The sequence below is a fragment of the Conger conger genome, chromosome 2, assembly GCF_963514075.1.
Source record: "Conger conger chromosome 2, fConCon1.1, whole genome shotgun sequence".
Lineage (NCBI taxonomy): Eukaryota > Metazoa > Chordata > Actinopteri > Anguilliformes > Congridae > Conger > Conger conger.
The window spans coordinates 16,455,554-16,481,462 of NC_083761.1; the positions used below are offsets into that span (position 1 = coordinate 16,455,554).

The 25,909-nt window shown below is 41.6% G+C and overlaps 1 protein-coding gene across 2 annotated transcripts in view; it reads right to left on the reverse strand.

Moving 5' to 3' along the window:
* The window catches only part of grid1b (glutamate receptor, ionotropic, delta 1b), a 322,832-nt gene that overhangs the window by 163,608 nt on the left and 133,315 nt on the right, over positions 1 to 25,909 (reverse strand). For both annotated transcript variants that reach the window (XM_061231038.1, XM_061231039.1), the window contains exon 3: positions 7,197 to 7,481. In XM_061231038.1, the coding sequence (XP_061087022.1) occupies positions 7,197 to 7,481 (285 nt within the window). The remainder of the gene's footprint in view (positions 1 to 7,196; positions 7,482 to 25,909) is intronic.

The following is a 25,909-nucleotide window of genomic DNA, read 5'->3' on the forward strand; positions in this document are numbered from 1 at the left end:
GGTAATCTGACAAGGAAGTTAGACCCCCCCCCACCTGTGCTTTTTAGCAGAAGGGAACCAGGAGGAATGCATGGTGTGTGCATATCAGCATTGAGCTGGGTGCTGGTGTCAACTGATCAACCAGCTACCAGCTGTTTGAAAACATAGCTCAAGCAGATTTTTTCATCAGGGTACCTCTCCAGTCACACTGCCGGGCAAATGTCGGTGTGCTTGAATTGGAAAAAAGAGCGTGAGCTTCTGTACGGAGGTACGTCTTCACCCCCGTCTGGGACGATGATGGTCTGTGGCAGGTATGAGTGCCCACACAGACGCAGCGTCACCCTGTCGGAGCGATGTTCTCACCGCGACCTTGCCCTGCGACACATCGCCGGCAAACAGCAAGGTAAGCTATCTGATGAGAGCCAGGTGGGCAATCTGTCTGCCTTCATTCTCGTCCCGTACCCACCCCCCCCCCCCCACGCCCCGGCCCCCATCCGCACCTACCCCCCCCCCAAACCGCCGTGAGCCAGAAAGGCGCATCGCAAGATTTGTTCCGGCATCTGCTTTCCCGACCCAGACGTTTCGGCTGGCAGGCTGCCTCCCCCGGTCTGACGAAACGGATCAGGAAGCAACGCCGTTCGATCGCTTCTCTCGCGAGCGTGTGACCAGACCCGTTACCACAGGGTCTGGCACTGGGTCCGCCTCCGACGAGCCGTTCAGCCGTACCGGCGGCCAGGTGACAGACATCGCAAATCAAAGCCACGAGACGAGTCAATTCACCTGATTTTTTCCTTCGTCCCAAATCCCATAGAGAACCATTGTCAAAATCTCAATTCGCCCTGACTCAGGTTCAGTAATGGCGTTCCGTTGCCGTCTTCAAATCTCATTGGTGCCTTAGCACTGGATCTCACGCTCTCAGCTCAAAAGCAGTGGACTCAGTTCCCTGCTTTCACTACAAACTCTGAATCCTCCTGAAATTCAGAACATCACAACGCTAAGAGCACGGTCTGGGGGGATTAATAAGAATGAGATACCAGTATTTGCCTGGCAATAATACATGTGACCCTGATGAAAAAGTCTGCTTGAGCTAGGTTTTGAAATAACTGATAGCTGGTTGGCCAGTTGAGACTAGCTCCCAACTCAACATGGTTCGACCAGCTCAACCAGTAGCTACCAGCTCAGACAAGCTACCAGCACTAGCTGGTGGACCAGCTCATACCCAGCTAGACCAGCTCAATTTTCAAGCTGGTCAAGCTGGCATACCTGGATTTTACAGCAGGGTACATCACTGAAGGAACAAACTGGGCTGGAATACATACATAATCCCTTTAACACTTTGCCAATTAATGTTCAATATCTACATCTTTATTCATATTCCCTTTGAAATATGATCATAACAGGAACACTAACATCTAAGAGTTGATAGATATTACCTGAATGTGAGAAAGGGAGAGAGGAAAGGGCAAGTAGAGAGAAGCAGGGAGCGAATTGACAGGTAAAAAGAGAGAAAGAGTGTGATGAGTTATAGGAAATGGCAGAGAGAGATAGAGAGAGAGACCCAGATCTCAGACAGATAGTATCAGGAAGAGAAATGGGTATTTGTGCCATCCGTCAGCAAAGGATTTTATCTTTCCCTCTCGTTTCATTCCAGCAGAGGGCTTAAAAAGGGCACAGTTAATTTATCTATGTAAACTGTATTACTGTATACAATCATGTCCCCCCAGGTTCTGCGGGGTACCTTCTTGAAATACACAGGCAGCACATTTTTTATTTACCTTCATGCTAATTTGAATTGAAGAAATATTGACTTACTGAGAGAGAGAGAGAGAGAGAGAGAGAGAGAGAGAGAGAGAGAGAGAGAGAGAAAGAGAGAGAGAGAAAGAGAGAGAGAGAGAGAGAGAGAATACAAAAGCCAGACAGTGAAAAAGAGGGGGAAAGGGCAGTGAAAAGAGGGAGAGATAGAGAGAGAAAGGGAGGCGAGAGAGATGAGTGGAGAGGTAGGGGGAGCAGGAGAGATACGAAGGCCCACTCTGATTCCAGGGCCCTCTTTAATCATCATCATTCAGCTGTCACTTCCACCACAGGCTGAATTCAGGCCTGGACACCAGCTCCCTAGCACCATCTGCTTCCAATAAAGTCAAACAAAAGCCTTAATCTGAATAAATGTCCCTCTTTCCTTTCCACCCCTTAATGCGTTTCCTCATCAGAGAGCGGGATATAGTGGCCAGGTTGGCCCAGCGAACAGCGCCCCAAAAAAACAAGGCCAGGCACATTAAACAACAGCTCAGAGCCCCTACAGTATATGTGATTCTCCACCATATGCACTCAAAACAGACACACATTGTTTTAGTCTACTTTGAGCCCACACACTGTGATTTCAAATCATTTTACATAATGAAAGATTTTAAGTCATTCGTTGCACCCCATGACGCTACTACACTGAAAAGAAAAGAAACTGAGTTTCTGTGAATTGCGTTAAATTGTAAATAGAAGGGTATCTATAAACAGAAGAAGAGAAACATGACAACATTTCATTACCAAGTCGGCTTAATCCAAGAGCTGTGCTGTTTTGCAATCAAAATTAATCAACATCACACTGCACAGTTAGTGGAATCTTTTATAACAACCAGCCAACAACTCCTTTACTCATTCAGACTGCTGGAGCCACTTCATGGTAATGAGAAAACTTGATTGATACTTATAAGCGTGCACTTGAAAAGACAACTAGCTGTCCCTGGTATATTTCCTATACTGATTAAATCTCGCTCAAGGCTGTATCCTAGCATCTCCCTCTCCCTGGGTCTGCTCAGTATGCATGTATAATCAGCATTCATTTCAGAGCTTAAACAAGGTCGCAAAAGGCCAGTCCTAGAGGAAGGCTACTAATGGATATAACAGAAATGCAGAATCTCTCTAAATACATGTTACTTATTTTTAGACCGCAATATCTCCTGGATTCAATTAAAACTGCCAAGGCCTTTTAAAGGAAACTTTACAGCGAATGAATAAATTAATTTCAAAAATGTCATTTTCAATAGAACAGATTGAATTAAATGTTTTTTATCACTGTAAGCTATTTCCTGTAAATAAAAAATAAAATGAGTTGTGATGCAGCTGACTGACACAGGAGGAACAAATTGTTTTCATACGTTGCTTTTTCCAAATTTAGTACAGATTTTGAGCTCTATTTTTAATGCAAGGACTGTTGACTGCAATTGACTTTGACTTTTAGGGCCCTATTTTGGTGACAACAGTGACACAAGCAAACTTTGGCAATCAGCAGGTATTGCCCATCTCATGCTGAGCCAATGGCATATCTTTAATCTGCAGGGTTCTGCAGTTTTGTGGCCTGAGATTAACCTGTTTATGAGCTTGTGAGATGAACCATTGGTCGGGAAGCACATTAGGGGGTGTCAATTAAAACATTTGGTGTCTAATAATGTGTTTGTAGTTTTAACCAACCATGACCGCCATTTAAAACATAGGCTACTGCATCCTGGTGCTTGACCAGCACACACATAAGAACGTCGCACGTGCAGAGCAGGCAATGTTTGATGGATGTTGCCAGACAAATCATCGGCGTACATATCAAGCTATCAAAGATATACTAAACAAATATCAATCTAACAAAGGACAGCTGAAATGCATTTCCATGACTCCATGTTTTATGTGCTTACACTTGAATGCAAGTGGGAAGCAGCAGAGGGGCGGCCTGTAGATTAGTGGCTAAGGTACATGACTGGGACCCAGAAGGTTGCTGGTTCAAGCCCCGGTGAATCCAGGATAAGATATGCACAGCTGTTGGGCCCTTAACCACACTTCGCTCCAGAGGAGACTGTCCCCTGCTCAGTCTAATCAACTGTAAGTTGCTTTGAATTTTTAAAAAAATGTTTTTGGTTTAAATAATTGTGTAATAGCTATCAACCGATAATGAATAATTAATAGTCAGTTTACAGAAGGAAAGAAGCACACCATGACAATGGATGAATAGCCCCTGCTCTTTTTACTCTCAGCTACTTTTCACTCGCTGAGAAGAAAGAACATAATGTCCAGTCATCCATCTAGAACAATGTGAATACAAGTCCCTATTCAAAGACACAACAGAAGCCTGCCACCTGAGATTTAAAGTTATGATCCTTTCATCCAGCCTCCTGTGACCTGACCATCCACCTTTGGCCCTTTGAGATTCCTGAAGGAATCAAAAGCATTTATCTACCCGTGCTGAGTATCAAACGCTGAATATCAGTCGCAAATCGAATGCTACCAACAACGACCAGCCAGACTGACGCTGGTAGGCAACAGCCCAGCTAACATTTTTAGTTGAACATTCCCAGAGAGTTAGGGCAAATGTTCCTAATTCATATCACTGTTGGATTGCTGGGATGTCTCCTTTACATTTATTTTAATTCACAAGGAGTGATGTGAATCACAAGGGATGGTCTTAGAATGCTTCTCAGCTTCGTTCTTTGGCTTCGTATAGATTCCGGCTTGAGTATTGCCATTCATGTTAATTTTATAAAGGAAAATGACATTCTGAAAAAGGTACTGATATATACTTTCCATAATGTCTTTGACAGATAATTGAAAACCTTCAGGGGATTTTATCAGTGTATGGTATGAAGTACAGAATAGATTTCTGTAACCTTGATGGAATATTTTATATAAATAACTGTTATAAACTTATTGTGGGAATATTCCCCTAAATCATCATCATCATAACATGATCACATCAAAATGTGAATTGTATCAGAATGCTCCCCAATGTTTCTGGAACATTCCTTGGGTATGAGTAAATATTGTACACATTTTGGAATGTGAGACATTTCACCCGCAGGGAAACTCTTCAACCTGTCTGTTATCGATTACCTGACATGAGATGTCACTTTGTGTTTAAACACTTGTGCATAGGTTCAATATCGCCTGTTCTTATGCCAACTCACAACCTCTGCAGGGGATAAAAGACAAAAAACAGATATGCTTTCGTGAAATGCCATGTTGCTAGCACTGTTGAACTGGATTCGAGCATCTCCTAAATGTCTAAATACAAATGTAAGCACAAATACCTGGACAAATGCACCATCATAAATAAGCTTTTTTATGAGCTAAAGAGCAAGACATATTTCATTAAGTCGCCTACATAGACATAAACTCATCATACGCACTGCCGTATAGAAAATTGGTCAATGATACAGAGAGACTTCTAGTATTGTAACTGCGTTTTACTGAAACTCAAATCAGTGTCTGCATAATGAAATCAAAAGTAAAAAAGAGAAATAAACACAGGCTGAATAATAGATGCAATGTCTCCGTATCAGGGATACATTTCAATTGTCTCAATGGCTGTAAACGTTATGTTAAGTATTTTATTTACAAGCACTATCTGGAAAGCCGAAAACACATATCACAAAAAAGAAATATGAGAACTAAAATGTTAATATTCTTTGCGAGATCTCATTAGAGGACACTGCAGGCAATGAAACATTTCACCATGAGCTGCCATGAAGAGAGCGGATGTGAAATGCTAAATGCTAAAACACACACACGCAGGCACACACACACATGCACATAAGCACACACGCACACACACAAATACACGTCTCTGTTACAAAGAGGGGACTGTCACTCTAGACCTGCCAAGAGGGGACTATAGTTTCTGTAAAAAAAATTTCACAAAAAAAACATTATATAATTATTATTATTCACGATTCAAGCTGTTTATTGAGATTTTACTTCTGCTTTGTTATGTTTATTTTACATGAACGACTTAACAGGTCGACTAATTATGAGGTCTCCACAAAGGCTTGTTTTGTTTCAAGAATGGATAATGCTTGTAAAATTGTTTACAAGGATAAAACTCTTTTGAGAATGAATTTTTACATTTTTACACACACACACACACACACACACACACACACACACACACACACACACGCGGTATGTTAGGTCGTAAGTTGATGTATTATTTAAGGGTTCCAATTGTATCTGTATGGTCACGCTAGGACTCGGAACCTTACTGTCCCCTTGGGTCCTCTTCACACTTGTCCCTGTGTTCGATCTGCACTTCGTTGTACATCGCTCTGGATAAGAGCACCTGCTAAATGCTTTGTAATGTAATGTAATGTAACACACACACACACACACACACACACACACAACACCCCGTTTGCTCCACACATTGATGACAATTTCAATTCCACTGTTGCGCAATGCTCTTGTGCTTTCTTGATCTGAAAACTCACCGTCAATTATAGCCTACGTTTATGACCGAGTGATGGAGTAGTTGCCCTGACACACTTAAATATGATTTAACAAGAGCCCTCTAAATACAGGCTGCGTCTGAGGTGCTTTTTCTGATTAATATTACAGGCTTGGCTTCACACTACAAAACGTGATACTAGGAGTGGCGAACATGTGAATAACCAGTTTTTTCCCCATTGCTCAATCATGAATTCATTATAACTGTATATTGGGGGCAGGGGAGTGTTTTAATAACACCAAGATTTAACTAGATGGGGGGGAGGGCGGTAATAACCAATATTTAAATTCATGAAAGGCAATTTTATGAAACATTTCTAATAAATTCCGTGGAACTGGGGAAAATGAGCTAGAATTTAAAAACATTGTTTCAGAGCCTGAACTGTGACAGGCTCATCAGAAGATACCCCATGCCCGAAGCAGACAGCCAATCAGCTGGAGCCCAGATTTCCCGACAGCCTGCCCGCCGTCGGTCTACGATCTGCTCACCTCAGCGATCTGCTCGGGCTCCTTGCATATCTCTGTTGCCTAGTGATGTATCGTGAAGTGTCCCTTTTTGATTGCTGTATACTAGTAATCAGGCACTGAATGTACAGCTATATGTATATATTGTATGCTAAAAAGTGTTGCTTGTGTCGAAAGTGCTGTGAGGATAACAACATAACCACCTAAAATATTGATTTCATGTTCTGTTATGGCAAAATAGTTGACTATACATTCTGCATACACTGCTTAGACCTTACCTGAGACCAGCAAACAGACAAAGTTATATTTTCACCAACAACTTTTCTTTTAGGCGACGGTAGGAAAGATAAGTTCTGAATGTGTGCTTTAGCAGTCTAGAAGTGGCCTACAGCAATCAAAACGCGACACGTCACGGTACGTCACTACCCAACAGCGATAAGCAGATGGCTGACGGTAGCTCCCGGAGGAAGTCGGAGGGTCGCCGGTCTCACGCTCACCGTACTCGCTGTCGTAGAAGACGATGAACTTCTGCCAGCGCAGCTCGGTCACCAGTCGGAGCATGACGTCGTTGAGGCGGACAGGCGGGCGGGCCGCCAGGGTGTAGCGTTCGCCGTCGGGGCTGGGGTTGAGCTGGCAGGCGGTGCGTGGGGAGCCCTCGCTGTTGCGCTGCACGTACAGGTGCGGGATGTGCATGGCGTCCGTCAGCGACTGCAGGGCGCTGGCCGAGGCGCAGCCCGTGGAGGTCACCAGCGCCAGGATGCCCTGGGTCATCAGCTCGCAAGCTGAGAGAGAGAACACAATACCATCAGCACACACCTTGCTACACATCAGTTCATAGGCTGAGAGTGAGTAAACAATACCATCAGCACACCGTACTACACATCAGCTCACAGGCTGAGAGTGAGTAAACAATACCATCAGCACACACCGTACTACACATCAGCTCATAGGCTGAGAGTGAGTAAACAATACCATCAGCACACCGTACTACACATCAGCTCACAGGCTGAGAGTGAGAAAACAATACCATCAGCACACACCGTACTACACATCAGCTCATAGGCTGAGAGAGAGAAAACAATAACATCAGCACACACCGTACTACACATCAGCTCATACGCTGAGAGAGAGAAAACAATAACATCAGCACACACCGTACTACACATCAGCTCATAGGCTGAGAGAGAGAAAACTATAACATCAGCACACACCGTACTACACATCAGCTCATAGGCTGGACACAAGAGAGTAAAAACGATACCATCAGCACACGGTCTACTACACATCAGGTCATAGGTTCCAGGGGAGTGAGAAAACAATAACATCAAATGGACTGCATTTCTATAGCACTTTTTTCCAAAGGTCTTTACAATTGATGCTTCTCATTCACACACACACAACAAAGTGTATTAGGCTGCCAAGCAAGGTACCAACCTGCTCGTGAGGAGCAATTGGGGGTTAGGTGTCTTGCTCAGGGATACTTCAACACACCCAGGGCAGGGGATCAAACCGGCAACCTTCTGACTTTCAGACGACTGCTCCACCTCCTGAGCTAATGAAGCCCCAAGCAGTATGGGGCATACTACACACCAGCTCTCAGGCTGCACACGAGAGAGTGAAAATTATACCATCAGCACCAACGTCGCAAAAACAGCACGGGGAGTACTACACACCAGCTCTCAGGCTGTGCGGGAGATGGGAGAGAGTGAAAAGGATACCATCAGCACCGACCATCACAAAAACAGAACACGGTGTACTACACACCGGCTCGCAGTCTGCACACGAGGGAGCGAAAAGGATACCATCAGCACCAACGTCGCAAAAACAGCACACTGTGTACTACCCAACTCGGTACATTCGCCCCTTATCAGGACAAGGTTGCTATTAACGGACTTGGACGTGACATGATTACCGTTGCAACGAATATGCTTACTTCAAAGACTCGAGGCAGAGGCCTTGACAGCTCTTTCAACAGTTCATTTCAGTGCTCTGACGTATAACGTACAACCTGAGACCATGTTATTACCGGTGTGCCACAGTCAGGTGCCGCTACCACTTCACCTATAAGGGCTGTGCCAGTCGCAAGGCTTAAATCTAAACCTGCCAAGATGTCACCCAGCTGGAGACCCTCACGACAGCGTAGGTCCATTTTACTATATCTCCACTTTATCGTGTGTTCCTAGCCTAAATAAATGAGACCGCATTCTCTTACTTTATCTCATGGAAGGCACCTGCATGAAGTGCTCTCTCTGAGAAGAAACCTCCATTTTAAAAAGCCATTTTTAAAGGTCAAGAGACCTATTGGGGGGGTCTATCATCAAAGAGGACGTGAAAGATTTACGCTGATACCTCAGTGGTGTTTTTGTTCAGGCTTATAGGTGGGGAAAAAACAAAGGGCCCCGTCGAAGAGGTCGTAAATGTTTGATGAATGTGAGCATATGTAAAACTGTGGGTGAATACCGCGGTGGTTAAGTGCTGTGCCTGTCTCGCTGTGGGCTAATGATGGGGCATGAGCTCCAACTCTGTCATCAAAATTGCCTCTTGTTATACGTACAAAAATAGTGACACCGCATACAGCCTATTAGATTCACCAACAAAATATATGAACAACACAGTTCTGCTTAGGCAGGAGATGTGAGACATTATTGTCTGCTGGGGATAATTTGTGTTTTTAGACCAACCCAGCAAATAAGGGCATGAGTATGTGATTGCCCTCCAGCCTCTTTTAAAATCAGCCTGCTTCTCCTCAAATAAGCCACCTAAGCCAATTGACCTGGGCTCCTTCTTCCTCTGATTCCCACCGGTTCAGATGTTCCTAGCCAATCACATTGACTTTGAAAACCACACCAACAACAACAACAGAACAAAATCCATCTGGTTAAAAGCTTAGACAATAAATAACCTGGAAAGAAACTGCAGCACAAGTGAACAGTGACAACAAAGGCTACAACAACAACAACAACAAAAAAAAAGAATCAGACAAAGGAAGACAGGTAACAAGAGGCTAATCGAGGATCTAGCAGCTGCAGTGCTGACATAGTCGCAAGGAATTGCTCAGTGTCTTGTGCGTTATTACTCAAGGCCAATTGAGTTCTAATTTGCCTTGCATTAATTAAGCCCCCTGCCTTGTTTTGTGTCTCCCTAGACAGGTTCTTTTTCTGCCTGTGGTCTCCGTATCCCCTTTGGTTTTGGCAGATACACCGTCGACAGTAAATCCTGGGCTTTACAGGTACAATAGGTGAGATTTCCGTGTTAAAACATTGTTACAAAACCATTGTAAATCCCTTCCTATCATTGACAAAGGCTCACTGACATGTTGACTCACCCTCTGCCTGTGTTTATCGTCCTTCAATTCGGGTTTCAAAATATGCAGTTATCGGGCCGGTACTAAAACATAGTATAGCTGTACAATAATTCAAGCTCATTGTTTGAAAATTGGTTCTAATTGCCCTAGCCAAGGGCGTTTCAACGTCAGCGCGTTCACAGAGAAGGGGTGGGATAAACAGTGTTGTGGTTTGAGCATGTTTGTTGCTGCAATTCCTCTTTTGACCATTAGAAGTCCTACCTATTGTACCTTTAAAAGCCCTACATGGTGTTATTCCTGCATGGTCAAACCTTGTGCGTTATTGTGGGGGCAACTCTATGATGACTCTACGACCACAAACACCTGGGGCCTATCTCCTCAGATTCATCTCACTGCAGTCATTTATGATACGATGGGGTTATTCAATAGGCAGAATATTCTGCTACTTTTTGAATGTGCTGTTTATTGGTCAGCAGCGTCGCTTGGAACGGATTTACTACAGGTTTTCCGTGCATTTGATGTGTGATGGAACATTGGCTTCACTGGGTAGTGGTGTAATGCCTTTCTTCAGTAGGTTGCCAGGAGACCAACGCATTAGGATCTATCAAAGTTGTAATATGATAAAAGATAAAATACCAAAAGTATAATTTTAAATGAGGGAGGGACAGCCCTCCAAATGACTTTTTGTGTTGGATGGTTTCTAGTTTAAATCTGGAATGTTTGCCTTTCCAAATAAAATTTTAAATTAGTTTATAAACTCAGATATTTATCCAGTGGGGGAAGCGGAATCATAGTGGCAGAAAAATGTATATGTGGAAGAATGCCCATTTTAATAATGGAGACTCTAGCCTGTAGAGAGCATGGGAAATTGGGTGTTTCAAATTATAATACTAATACATTCATAACAACTATCTGCAACTATCTGCAAAAACGTGAATGACCACCTGGGATAGATCTGACCTGAGGATCACACCACGACATCTTTCGTGAATGGGGCTGTTCTCTAAGCAGGATGCTACATGGGACTGGCCCAGCAACCTATGAGCAATGCCAATTTTCTTTGAAACCAGCAAATGAAATCACACATCGTATGCACATCGTTTGCTCAAAGTATTTTTTGTTTTTCAATCAGGCCCCGGCCTAATAGCCTAATCCATTTCGTCTCTCACCTTCGCGAATAATATGCCGTTCATTAAAACTGAATAATTGCTTATGGATCCTGGGCACATCGTTATGATATGTGACTGTGTTTTTAGTTCCTGTGCATTTTTCACTGAGTGATGCAGGGAAGGACTAGTGGGAGATAGGTACAGTTATTTACTCCGAGGACACTTGGGAACCTGGTGAGGAAGTAGAAGCTTTGTTTTATTTGTTTATGTCTTGTCTGTATTTTTGAGGGAGGGAGGTAATGTACTTTGTCTCTGAGTGCTGCTGTGTTCATTCATCACTGCAGAAAAAGCGCTGGAATATTCCATTGTCACATTCCATCCTTATTTCTTGTTGGATGACACTGATGGCTGCAGGCCAGGAAATCTGCACTAGACATCTTTTTCAAATGAATATATGTTTGTGTCTATAGAGGACATTTACAACCGCTATAGCTGTACATCTTTAGTGGTCATACTTCCAAAGTTGTGTGCTGCAATCCATTTGAATTTCAGAAAGATTATGCAGGAGCTGTAAATTACCAAAAAAAAAATAAAACATCCATTCCAGTATTATTTTAAAGCCAATATGCTGATTTGATTAATTCTCCTGACATTTCAAATAAAGAGATCTGGGTATGAAATATTCCTTTGTATCCCACTAGCAATGAAGCTTGTAATTGGCAGGAACAGCCTGCTGGTAAATTCCGAAGGCAGCCATTTTACCAGGACCAATTTTGCATCTGGGTTTAATTGCGCTCTATAAGATGTCCAGTCACAACAGATTTGAATAAATTGTCCCCTTGTATTTCATGCCATCACTGTCACTGACACTTCACTAACATTTATTACCCACAACACACCATTTTGAGTGTTTGCAAATATCCGCATACACTATTATAGACTCTGCGGGGGATTCACTGGCACAAAATAAGCTTAATAAATCTGGGCCAGTGATTTTAAAAGACAAATTGTTTTTCCCTAGTTTGAGACCAAAAAGAGCCTGTGAGATACTGCAGCTGAGAGTAATATGGCTTCATCGCTGATCCCACATACCTGGCCTAATGAGGCCTACAGTTCCTGGCTGTTGTTTTGCCCCAGGTCATCGGGTAAGTTGGGTTAGCTGAACGAGAGGGCATAAATGGAAATTGGCAAAGGCTAAATTCCGCACAGATATTAGGAAGTAGGGTGGTCGCTGTGTGGAATAGCTTGGGAGAACATGAACTGGAGGCAGAAACACTGGGGATTTTCAAGACCAGGCTTGATACGGTGCTAGATACTATTTTGCTTTTAGGCAAAGTAAGCAGTAGGTGCACTTCAATGGTAGGAAATGTTGAGCATTGCTGAGCTGAATGGCCTGTTCTTGCCATTATGTTATGTTATGCTATGTTATGTTGTTATGTGATGTTGCCCCTGGTAAAGCTGTATGGACCAACCTATTGCCACTAGTCACATGATTAAAGAGACACTCAAAAGCCCCTCCTTGCTTATCAGCATAAGACACTGTGTCTGACCATGGTATGATGGCTAAGCACTGGGCCCTATTAGAGCATAATCAATTGTCTAGACAGAGTTTTTTATGTTCTATTGAATATCTTCAAATAGCTGATGAGTTTTCCCCTAAAAAAGTGCCAATGCATGCAACACAGTAAAAATCACTTACACTATCGAATACCAATCTCTGCTAACCCTGACACAGGGACACCCACACAAGTCAAGTCAGTGCTTTGATTAAAACAATTACATTTAAACTCCAGGTAGATTAATAGGGAGAGTGAAGGGTTTGAGGTGTGTGACTTATCTGTGGAATGTGTTAGTCAAAGTAAGTTTTGTTGTTGTAGCATATTATGGTAGGCTTAAAGGAATACAATTAGTAATGTAGAGGACAGCTTTGATATATCGGTGCAGTTCAAGTAGAAACAAAGATAATAACTGTATGTGCACATCATTTAAGTTTGCATTGCAAAGAAAAAACAAAACAAACGGTGACTAACACCATATAGTAGAGTCAGGGAAAACTATCATATCCACAACATTCTATATCCTTTTCAGAAGAAGATTGATTGGATTCCTCTCAAGCCTATGTCTCTAATGTGCAGGAATTACATGTTCCCAGAAACAGTACATGAGACAAACATACAGATAATTTTCCATAAATACAAATGGTTATAAGCTAAGGCAATTTTGTGATACAGTGAAGATTTCTGAGAGCCTTCTTATCTGCCTCTTTCCTGGCAATGACCTGCACATAGTAATATGTCTTCCTGTCAAAGACATGATTCACTTTTTTCTATCAGGAACACACAATGACTCTGTGTGTGCATGTGTGTGTGTGTGTGTGTGTGTGTGTGTGTGCGTGTGTGTCGAGAGAGAGAGTGAAAGAGAGAGAGAGAGAGAGAGAGAGAGAGAGGGAGAGAAAGAGAGTTGCAAGGTTGATGGGGGCTAATGTCTTGGCCTTCTTAATGCTGGTTAGTTTATGCAATTTACTGAATTACCCATCCTCCTAATCTGCTGAAGGCTGGCACACATGAAATATTGCAATACAATAAACCCTGACATCTCATTGAAGAATACGTTATCTCTAAATACAGGTAAAACCACTCAGCCAGAGCCTAGATTGATAGCCCATGCCATTATAGAAGGATCGCTGGCCATTATAGAAAGTCTACCCAATAACAGATAATGCATTACATCCTCCCAGGCAGGAGAAGATTCACAACTGTTTGCCATTTCATTCACCATATTATCATGATTTAGCTGAATTATTATAATCAGCAGAAAGTAAGAATGTAGGCTACAAAATTTTAAACACAGCAACAAATAAAACTGAATGTCATATAAAATTGAATAGCAAGGGAAACATAATTCTATATTATTTAATCGAGTGATAATAGTTGGTATGATATTAGGAAGAAATTGTGACATGACCATATGGTGAAAGTCTTAATCCTTATCTTACATTTGAATTAATGAATGCTTGTCACTGTCTTCTAATCGGAGGTATGGAAATATACAAAATCAAAACAATTACATTCAAAGGCAGGAAAATTATTTACCAGCATTTTGTTTAACTGCTACCAACAAATTAGATTAATCCAGACTGAATTCAGCAAATAATGGTAAATATACGAAAATATGAAGAATTAAACTGCAATACAGTACGTGTTAACATTACAGGGAAGCAAATCAAATCATATCAAATGTGAGTTTTTAGCAATTCTCGATATTAAAATCAGTATATTTTGGTTTGTGTCCAATCTGCTTCAATTTTGAATGGAGAGTCGCCATATAGAACTGAATTTAGTCCAGGACCAAGCCTAATCGGTGTCTGTGAAACGGGCCTATAGTGCGTTATATTACTGTACGTATGTTTCCTCAAAAGCCTGAAACGTGTGAGAAAATGAGGCAGTGCTGAACAAAGACTGCATGTGGACACTACTAAAAGAAACATATGGAGAAAGAAGACAGGGGGATAGAGGGGGAGCCACAGTAAAATGTCACTTGTACCCTCCATGCTGAGAGATAAAGAAGGGGAAATTATCCCAGGGGAGCCACCAGAAAGGACAGATAATGTGACCAAAGGAAACTATATCTGCAGCTGCAGTGCAGTACTGCACTGTAAATCAAGTGCCCACTGCACTGATTACGTAAGACTAATGGAGTTTTGTTCATGCAAAACAAACCAAGCCCCCATAAAAGCGAAGCAAATCTGTTTTTTGCTTCTTTTTTAAGAATGGTTATGTGTACCGCCACACAGCTGCCATCCCGCCACACGGCTAATAAGCGCACTGGCCAAGTGGCCCCCCGCTATATAAGATCCTTTAAAACGTCAGGAAAAACCGTTAGAAAAACTAACATACTCTATCTAATTACGCTCAATTGCAACTGTGTGTTTTGGCAACCAAATGGTCCAGCGCTCTGTGACCATACTGTTATTCAGTAGGACCCGCAGAAAACAAATTCAGTTTGACTTTACTGTTCCACCCACTGACCACCACCACCAAACGTCCCCTGCCGCCAACACCTTTCCACAACACAAGAGCAGAGCGGAATTAGTCACACAGTGATAGATAGACGGACGGACGGAGCCTTTTCTGTACAGTGGTATGGAGAAGAGTATCTCTGAACACACAACACATCAAACCTCTAAGTAGATAGATAGGCTACAGTAGCAGAAGTCCAATAACAGCTAATAAAATGCTCACTGGGTGTAGATAGATAGATAATAGATAGATAAACAGACAGATATTTTTTAAAAACCCAGCGAGAAGTGCCGGCCATTGCCTTCTCTGTACTATCATTAGCACAGAGGGAAAATGTCAGTGGAGAAATGAAAACTCATCAGCCGCAGCTTTGATACATATTTTACACACAATATCGGTTGCGCTGACAGCTAATGGAGGGTGTGAGAAAGATTGGCAAAAATAATGATCTATTAACTGGTGGAGGAGGCACTACAATGGAATGGCCGCAGAGCCATCCATCATCCTGCAGGCGTCTGGGGCACGAGGAGATGACGCGCGACACAATGACGGAAGCTCACATTACAGGCTGGAAATTGGGAGCCGGCACCTTCTTATTGGCTAAAGGAAATAGCAACACGATGCACTTGCAAAACAAAAGTCGTCACCTTTCAAAAGGAAAAAAACTATAAGTCGACAGTATAACCGTGTTAATTCACTCTGACGGTAGTACAGGGTTCAATTACTGGAAGAAAATATTCCTTGACCAAAGCCGCCTAGAGTAAATAAACTGAAAAATTGCTGCACCAAGGTCTCCGGGTGAAAAAAGAGATTAAGAGCCTTTATTTAAATGGTCAAGAACAAGGCGGAAAGACCAATGTGTATCAACACTATGGGTTCATCAGGGTTTAATTACTGGATGCTTGATTTTTTAAAACAAATAAAATAATAATTGTCATAGCTAGGATAATTAAACTTCAAGCTAGCGCGTTTGGCACACTCAGTATTTAACAGTGTTTCTGATTCCTAATACATTCCATGACATCCATTGTAAACAGTCCTTGTGCTTAATTGAAATTATACAGTCAGGATATATCTTGATTTCAGTCAAGCATGTTTCTAAGCCCTTAATTGAAATCACACAAAAACATCTGTTGGGGGGATTAGTGAGATGTGATGCCAACTGTTTTTGGCATTATGAAGAATTGCAGTTATTGGAAACACACCAAAACAGGAAATATTCCTTAATAGGTTCCAGGGTGCAGCCACATTTCAGGATTTCATGAAGCATTGAGAGATACAAAACAGACTACTTATTTTTACTGTAAAACAATATAAGGCATAAGGTCTATAAGGCATAATGTGGTACCCAGTTGAACAAGAAGGGAAATTGGCCACTCTGTGTCATGACAAATTTTCTCTTGCCTGCAAATGTGTGCCTTCACCCACAGACTGTGTGTGGATTCCAAGTTTTGTTTTGTATAGAGGCCAGTTTTGTTTTGATGCACAGCCCTCCAAACGGTAAGACTCAAGCGGTCGCCTGCACAGCATGCAGTGCCTTTATGGCATTCGCCGAGCGCGATGTTTACGGTCACGCCGGCTATATCCCGGAGCCGTTCGGATCTCGTAAAACTCCCATGATGAACTTGTGAGTTTGCAACCAGCCGGAGAGGCATCTGCTGAGCACCTCAGCTCGGCTGGCTTACAGAGTGCACAGCGTTACGCACCAGCATTAAGAACCTGGGTGGCTATCAACCCCTCGACCTTGGGGCAGGGAGCACTGTTCTAATAGGAAAGCTCTCAAAAGGTGCGGACGATGGGTCGGCGCAGGGGGAAAGTGCTGGGGAGGGGGTCACTATGTATTAGTCACTGTTCGTATTCCTCCAGGAATTGCACGCTGACAGCTGTGAGCTGAGACCATCGCAAGGGAGTGGACAAATGGACTTAAGAGAGCAAAGCCATGTTTGCCTTTTTCTTTTAACCCTTGTGTAGTCTTAACACTCTGTATACTCCCCTTGTCCTAAGGGTCAAAAATGACCAACCTCCACTAAACCCCTACAATAAAGCAGCTTAATTGAATTTTAAACCGCAAATCTATTTTGCATGAAGAAAGAACCTGTCACTCATTACAAACTTTGTCATAAAATTTAGGGGGTTTTCTCTACTGTTAAACATAGTATTTCTTTACCCTTAAGGCAACACAAGGGTTAACTCAACTCCTGTAACTATAGCGAGTTAGAGAACCAATTTACACCCAGAGTTTGGAACCAACTGAGACGGGTTAGGTGGCTATGATGGCATGTTAACTGTGTTAACTTTTTTAAGTTGTTTATTTTGTATTTTAGCTTGGCAAACCTTGAAGTGAAAGGGCTACAGCAGCAGAAAACCAATAAGTCACAAAAAAGTAATAAATAGCTAATAAAGTGGTCACTAAGCGTACTCACACTTCATAACGCACTTGTATTTAAGATTGCCCTTTAAGTTGCTTCTGAAAAAGCATCTGCCAAATAGAAAAATACTTTTTTTTGATTAGATTACAGGGAGAGCAATCAATGTTGTTTTTCTAGCCTCTAAGCAAAACACAGTCAGTTAGAACACTCTGTAGACTGTTCAATATTTTATGAACATACACTCAGTGACCACTTTATTAGGTAGATCTGTACACCAATTATGCGGTAGGAACTAAATACTTAAACGAATGTAGACATGGTCAGACAAAATGTCAGAATGGGAAAGAAATGTGGTCTAAGTGACTTTGTTGGTGCCAGACAGCATGGTTTGAGTATCTCAGAAACTACTGTTCTCCTGGGATTTTCACAGACAACAGTCTTTAGAGTTTGCAGAGAATGGTGGGAAAAACAACAAACATCCAGTAAGCAGAGGAGAAGGGCCAGACTGGTCAAAGCTGACAGGAAGGTGACAGTAATGCAAATAACCACGCATTACAACAGTGGTATGCAGAAGAGCATCTCAGAACACACAACACATAAAACCTCAAAGTGGATAGGCTATAGCAGCAGAAGACGAATAAATCTAATAATTGCCTAATAGTGCTCACTGAGTGTATCTTCCCTCAACATCCAAGGATGCAAACCCTTTTCTCTTGAGTATATTATAAATTATGGGCCAGATAGGGAGGTATCTGCTGAAATACAACAGTTGGCTTCATTCAAATCTCCATTAGCAGAGAGGGTGCTGTTATGCTATCAAGGTACAAAACACTGGACTTGCTTCATAACTATCTATCAGATGTGAAGAGCAATCGGGTGAAATCTCACCTCATTCCAGGGGCATCATATAATATGAGCTCTTCAACAAATTGTTAGGCTTGGAAGGTAAAATAGCACTTAGACCTCTATATCAAGCCAAATATAAAGTAGTATTTGTGGTTCAAAAGCACTGTGTAATTCTTTAATAATTTGGGACTTGCTTTCCTGCTTTAAATAATGCACATGTGGTTTGATCCCTGTCTGAACCGGGCTGGATCAGTGCTTGGTCTAATTGGGGTTATACATTATAACCACGGCCGGGAACATGTTCAATGCAGTCCCAGATCATTATAGCACATTCTCACATTTTTGTAAAATTACATCTTTTGATTTAAAAGGGCTTAAAAAGGGCTTTCCATGGTGAGTTCACTGAGCGGTGCAGAGGGTGTTAGCAACAGAAAGAAAATCCCTGTAAATCAAACAATTCACATGTGGTTATAGTACACTACTAAAAAATAGTCTAAAAGAATAGTCTTAGAAAATAAATACATAATAAAGTGCTTACTGAGTGAATTACATAGTCTCCCCATTTCAGACCACCATAATATATTTAAATAATTTGGGGCATAATAATGGCCCATGTAAATTAAAGTAGTCATGTTCACCCTGCTGAAAATAAAACTCAAGCTATGTTTTGAAACAGCTGGTAGCTGGTATTTCAAGCTGCTCATTCAACACCAGGGCAGTATTTCGTCACACATCCTGTGACATATGACTGCTTGAATTGGGTGACCCATCCTGCAGACATCACCAGGTGCTGAGTGTGTTCTCTGGTGATGCCTGGCCTGTCATCTTCAGCACCTGCTGGTTTTGGGGGCTAGTTGCCAAATGTTTTCTCTTCAGCATATAACACGTGTTCAATTGGGTTCTGATAGGGTGAATGGCCAGTCTTTGAATTGTTTGTGAAATCTAAAATGGTAGAGTACAGAGTTGCAGTGGGTTGCACTGTTGCCTCACAGCAACAAGATACTTTGTTTGAATCCCAGATGGAGATTTCTTTGGCATGGAGTTTGTTTGTTCTCTCTGTGTCCGTTTGGGTTTCCTCCTACAGTCCAAAGACATGCAGGGCAGGTAAACAGGAGTGTGTAAATTGTCCTTGGGGTATGGACGTGTGAGTGAATGGTATGTTGGATCTGCGATGGATTGCGATGGTGACCTGTCCAAGGTGTACGGTATTCCTGCCTTTCACCTGGGATAGGTTCCATCTTCCCTGTGACCCTGACCAGAAGTAAGTGGTTTAGAAAAAGGATGGATGGACAGATGGATGGATGGATGAATGTCCTTGGTGGAGCTGCTTTCAGCATAGTGCAATATATGGATCCTGAGATTAATAACAGGGGCCTTGTTTATAAAACAGTTCCTGGATTTGACCTTAAACGTATTCTAAAGATAATTTCCCAAGTTGTGCAAAAGCGTTCATAAATGTATTAGATTTCTAAAAATAGCTGAGAATTAAAAAAATAGCTCATGTTGGCTTTAAGTGGCATATGAACATCAGTGAATGTGCTTTACAAATACCCCATCTTGTGAATGCAGGCAATAACAGCTATTTGCATCTAAATAAGGTTGTATTTCAACATTTTCTTCATATACTCATGCTTAAAATTGATTATCAGTCAAATAGGGTGACCACATATTGAATTTTAAAAAAGGGGACACTGGCAGGTGGGTATTATGAACATAAAACTAGGCTATTTCTTTGTTTATATACGGTCCATAGAATGAGAAAAGCCAACCTGACATTTTTAAGAATTTTGAAAATCTTCCTGGATGGATACTACTGCGTTCCAAAGAGGATACATGTCCAGAAAGAGGCCCCTGGTAAGCTTCAACTAAATGCTTTTCATAAAGAGCAAACAAAGCCCACATCGGTGATTTGTGCACAGAACTGAAATGTGAAGTAGATCCACATAACCAGCAGGAAATTCACTTAGAACTGTATAGATACAATCCATGCTGAAAAAAACAGCTCAAGCAAGGTTTTGAAAAAGCTGGTAGCTAGTTGACCAGTTAGACCAGCTCCATACTCAAAATGGTTCGACAAGCTCAAGCTATGTTTTGAAACGGCTGGTAGCTGGTATTTCAAGCTGGCCAGAGCTTGATTTCACACCAGGGATCTTATCCACATATTAGACTAATTAGACTACTTAGAATTTTTTCTGCATACGCCACTATTTAAGATATACAGTAATTTGATCATAATATCATAAATGAGTCGGCAGAGACTCATATCCCCTACAGGATTAGTTGCCAAATTAATTGCCCGGTTTTAAGCAAATATAATATACAGTTATGTTGAAGAACAGGTCACCCACTCTGAGCCCAGACTGTGATGAAACTAGATGAAACTCTAGTTTGCTTTCTTGGTTCCTTTTCGTTCAGCACAACACACAAAATGTATAGTATAAATACATTTTGTGTTACCCCATATACTGTTGTAGGGTCCTCACACGGGCCGCCAAATAACGTTGGGATTTTACTCTCTACGAAACCGGGGTGCCAATTAATGTAGTGTAGCAGTATAACTGCAAAAAGTAATCAGTCTCATGAAATTACTGTTATCAGAAATATCTAACTACAAATTTTGTATTTTAATTAATAATTAAAAGAACCAATATCAATGATTAAAACATACCGATAACCTGAAGGTTGGAAGTTCTTCGAAAGACTGCTTTAACTCGGCTCTCATGTCTGTGTGACACCAAAACAGACACCGGGTTTAATAAAATATATTTATTAACCAAACGTACAAACACAGAACAGATATAGGGTTGGACTAACGGGAGGTTAGTTGCGTAAGGTATGTTAGGATATGTGTGTGTGTGTGAGTGCGCAAGCGCACATGTCCCTTGAACCAAGGAAAGGTAAAAGTGTTAGTGTTAGTGTTACTGTTAGCTGTGAGAAGGGACTACTTGCGTAGTTTACTCTATATATGCGCGAAAGACGGCAAATCAATTCATGTATGTATGTCTATATATATATATATATATATATATATATATATATATATATATATATCTAACAAAATACATTCAAACAATAAGACAGCAAATACAGATACACAGATTCACAATATCAGCTAAGACTAAACTAAACACTGGCTATGCCTGAATGTTTGTTGTCTTACTGAGTCCAAACGCATTTCTGGATCAAAAAGACGTGCTGGAAAAGTTAGTTGCTGTTGTTCGTTAGTGAGCTTTGCAGGGATAAACTGATGTAGTGTTCTGCGTACACCAGTTTCCACTCGCTATAGGCCACTAAGTTACTGCAAGGTAACTAGGTGTGTCCGTAGGCCTGGTAGTGCGCTGCATGGAATTCAGCCTCTGTCAGAGTATCGGAGCAGATGAGGAGAAGAAAAGAGCATCGAAAAAGCAAGTGAATAGAAGAATTTTCCCAAGAACATGTCTTATACGGGAAAGTTTATTGCTCCCGCCGTTACGGGATTGGCTGAACCGAGTTAGACGTCATGCGGGGTGGACATCGCGGAATTGTCCTGTGGGATTGTGGGAAATGTGGATCCTACACTGTCCTTGTGTATTGCTTTGCCAATATATATTTTTAAAAAACATTTACATGTTCTGGAAGAACAGAGTAGATGTCACAGATTAATGAACATCTAAGGAAGAGCTGATACTGCAATGTAGATTGAAGACACCACTCTGCGGCAATCCACATGCATGAGCTTGAATAGCCCACCCATGAATGTGAATGTATTGTTTCATTTCCTGCAGTTTAAACACACACATTCATGTATGAATAAGACTGAATGCCACTGGACTACAGTAATCCTCCTACTCTACTTGTAACTCACTATCTGAAATAAAATATCGCTTGCATACAAATGGCTTTTTTTATGTCATCTTCGCTGATTAAGTGATGCTTATGTAGTCCTGGTTGCAATAAGGATCCAGTCACTATAAGAATCACAGTTTTCATCTCACACAGAGCAATATTTCTCTATCATGCATCTGCCATTTAGTATGCAAAGAGAGTCTGAGGGGCCAGTCATTTTCATAAATAAAAGTAGGTATTAAACAGCTCACCACTATGCAGATTTATGAAAGCTGCAATTAGCATTCAACGTCTTACGGATAAAAGACTAAAGGTTTTGCGACGAATGAGCAAAGTTCCTGAATTTAATGTATAAGCTGGTGTGTATGAGACAAGAGGCTAACAAACCAGATCCAACAGTAGAGAATCTATTCAATTAGTAGACAAATTGCAACCAAGATAAGAATGGTGCGAAAAACAAATAACAGCAGTTATGCGGGCAGAAACACGTTGTTAATGAGAGAGGTCAGAGGAGAAGGGCCAGACTGGTCAAAGCTGACAGGAGGGTGACAGTAGCACACACATTACAACAGTGTTGTGCAGAAGAGCATATCTGAACATACAACGTGTCAAACCTCTAAGTGAACAGGCTACAGCAGCAGCAGACTTAATCTAAAGTCTCATAAATACCTATTAAACTGCTCACTGAGCATATGTATATGTGTAGCAATTAAACAGATTCACATCCCAATTTCTGACATGCACAGTATTAAATATTCAGCACACAAAAGCCATTTTCTGACAAAAATTGGATCCTCGTTGAGAAGTTTCCTTTTGACATAATACTTAGGAAAGCTACCATGCTTTCTGCTAACTTTATCAGCACAGGTAGGTCCTGCATCACACTGCCAAACAACATAACAGAATACTTTGCCAAAGGCAAAGTGGAATGAAAAATATAATTGGTAAAGCTAGAAGTAGGGTGAGCTTATCTATCAAAGGTAATGATGGTTTACAGCCTTTATGGTTGTTTGTCAGGTGGGATTGCCATAAACCAGCATTCTACCCATATTATGGACATGAATGACAGCACAACAAGAGAGTGAATCATTCACTACATGTCCCTATCAACAGACATAAGGGAAAGAGAGACACTTAGAGGAGGACGAAGGATCCACATTACACATACAGGCTTCCTGAGATGGTAAATGGTAAATGGCAGGCATTTATATAGCGCCTTTATCCAAAGCGCTGTACAATTTGATGCTTCTCCATTCACCCATTCATTAGGTGCCTTGCTCAGGGACACTTCGACACTGCCAGGGCGGGGGATCGAACCGGCAACCCTCCGACTGCCAGACGACTGCTCTTACTGCCTGAGCCATGTCGCCCCTGGGATGGCATTCCCATGGACTTCAATACCTCGCTAGCTGTCACATAGTCTTCATCTTAATATGTTTCTTTTAGTAGTGCAAGGAGCATCAGTGATATGTGAATGTGTGGTAAAGTGGCTCAAAGCAGGCTCTTTAAAGAGCACTCCTGCCTGGTCCAGCCGATAAGAGAAAGAAGTGCACTCTGGTCTGGTGGAGGACCAGGGATCAGGCAGAGACGAAAGCGCTCACATGAGTAACGATCTGTTTTATTATTTTCTGAAGATAACATTTTCTTCTCAGAATCAAAGTGATTTTGGATGCATGTGAGATTACTCTCTGAGATTCTCTGAGAACACAAACACACACACACACACACACACACACACACTTCCATCAGCCACTCATGAGAATGGCCAACATTGTCTTTAGTGGGCTATGCTTTTTACTCTCATCAGCTTTCCCACATACCTGCAAACATGCCAAGTGGTGGCTCCAAACATCAGAATCTAAAAATCCTGGCACAGAAATGCAGCGATGTTATAACATTTATATTTCATACAATGCCAGCGCTTTAAAAAAAGGTGCGTTCAGTGTCCTACTTTTGAAGGTGTAGGACACAGATAAACAGTTCTCTGTAATGAACCCTTCGCTTCAACAATGCTTGTATAATTAAACTCTGTGAAAATATAAGCATACTACATACCCTGGGGTATAGAAAATAAATGGAAATTCTTTGTACAAAAATCTAAATTACAACAACCGTCCTTTATTACATGCTTTTTAAAACCATTTTGACATCTATTTTAATGAAGGTAAATTAAAGGAAAATTAATATTAACGTGTGAATGTGACAGGGAAGTGTAGCACAAGTACAAGTTGTCGATCAGTAGAAAACTACAGTGAATTATGCGCTTCAATTACAGGTCAGTTGTCTTCTTTAGTGTACACTAGCCCCTGTAATACACATGCATGAAAGAAAAAAAGCTTCTTCTTGTTTGCCACTGTTCGCAAAAAAGTGTGACTATTTGCATATGGTTATAAAATGGCTGGTCACTTTGGCCTATTTTCTGCTGAGCAGTGACAAATATCAGTCTTTAATTTCCGAGGCACAGAAAAACAGTAAACTGTAAATCCTTACAGTTTATGACTTGCAGTTGATTAGACTAAGCAGGGCACAATCCCCCTGGAGCAAAGTCAGGTTAAGGGCCTTGGTCAAGGTCCCAATAGCTGTGCGGACCTTATCGTGGCTACACAACGGCTTGAAACACCAGGCACCCGGGTCCCATTCATGCACCTCAGCCACTAGGCGACAGGCTGCCCCTAAACGTCTCTAAGTTTGAACAGTATGTCACATCAACAACGTTAGCTTTCCTTCATTAGCTAAGGTATAAGCATGTCAAAGACTTGGATAGGTACACAACTTCACCCCCAATGCCTGCCACCACACCAACAATGCCCAAAAATCCCATACTTTGCCAGCCAGATACAGCGTCTCAATACGGTATCTGAGTGGAAGTATGGTGTCGCATTGTTGTACCCAGAGGTGATTGCGTAATCACCTCGTACCGAAAGACATTCAGGGTTTTCCCGGCTCAGCAATATTTGTGAACACAGCAATAAAAATCAGAGCTTGTTTAGCAGGGACAGGCAGGAGTTGGAGAGTGCTGGGACTTATTACATAAAATGAGGACTTTGGTGATTCTGCGGAAAAAGAAATAAAATCTTTGCCACCACCAGTGTGAAGTTTTAGAAAGCGAGCTGCGTCTGCACGTCTTCATGACCCGCTCTCTCTGAATAAAGCCAGAGTGCCCATGCTCATTCATTTTAACACCAGACTATGAAAAACACTGCTCTTATATTTCTGGGCCTGATCATTCAATTAACTAGTCAACAGTTTAATTTAGTTTCAGTTGGCACCCATTTCAAAAGTTTTAATTTAGTAGTAAGACTAACATTGCTTCAATAGTAACTAGTAAGCTTCTTTTTCTGGTAAAACACCAGAGATGCAGGGTATTTAATTATTCAACACTCGCTAATGTGGTCTATCAGTATATCAGTAATCAACGTACAGAAAAATATCCCTGTTTGCTAATACTGTCTCAGGTAGCCAGTCCCACGTCAGCTAGCAAGATCAGCAGTACAGCTGTTCTCCACAGAGGAAATAAATAATAAACATGTCATCATGTAAGGATTACACATTTCATGCCGTGGTCTTCTGATCAGATCTGTGTTGTAATGCTGAATGTGTGTTGGAACAGGGTTGTAAGGGGGTAAGTGGATTTTCTGGTAAGTTTAGAACATTTCCCCAGAATGTTTTTATTCCTGCACACGTGAAGACACTGCATTCCCAGGCTGGATGAGGTCCATCTTTGAAATTAGTTTATTC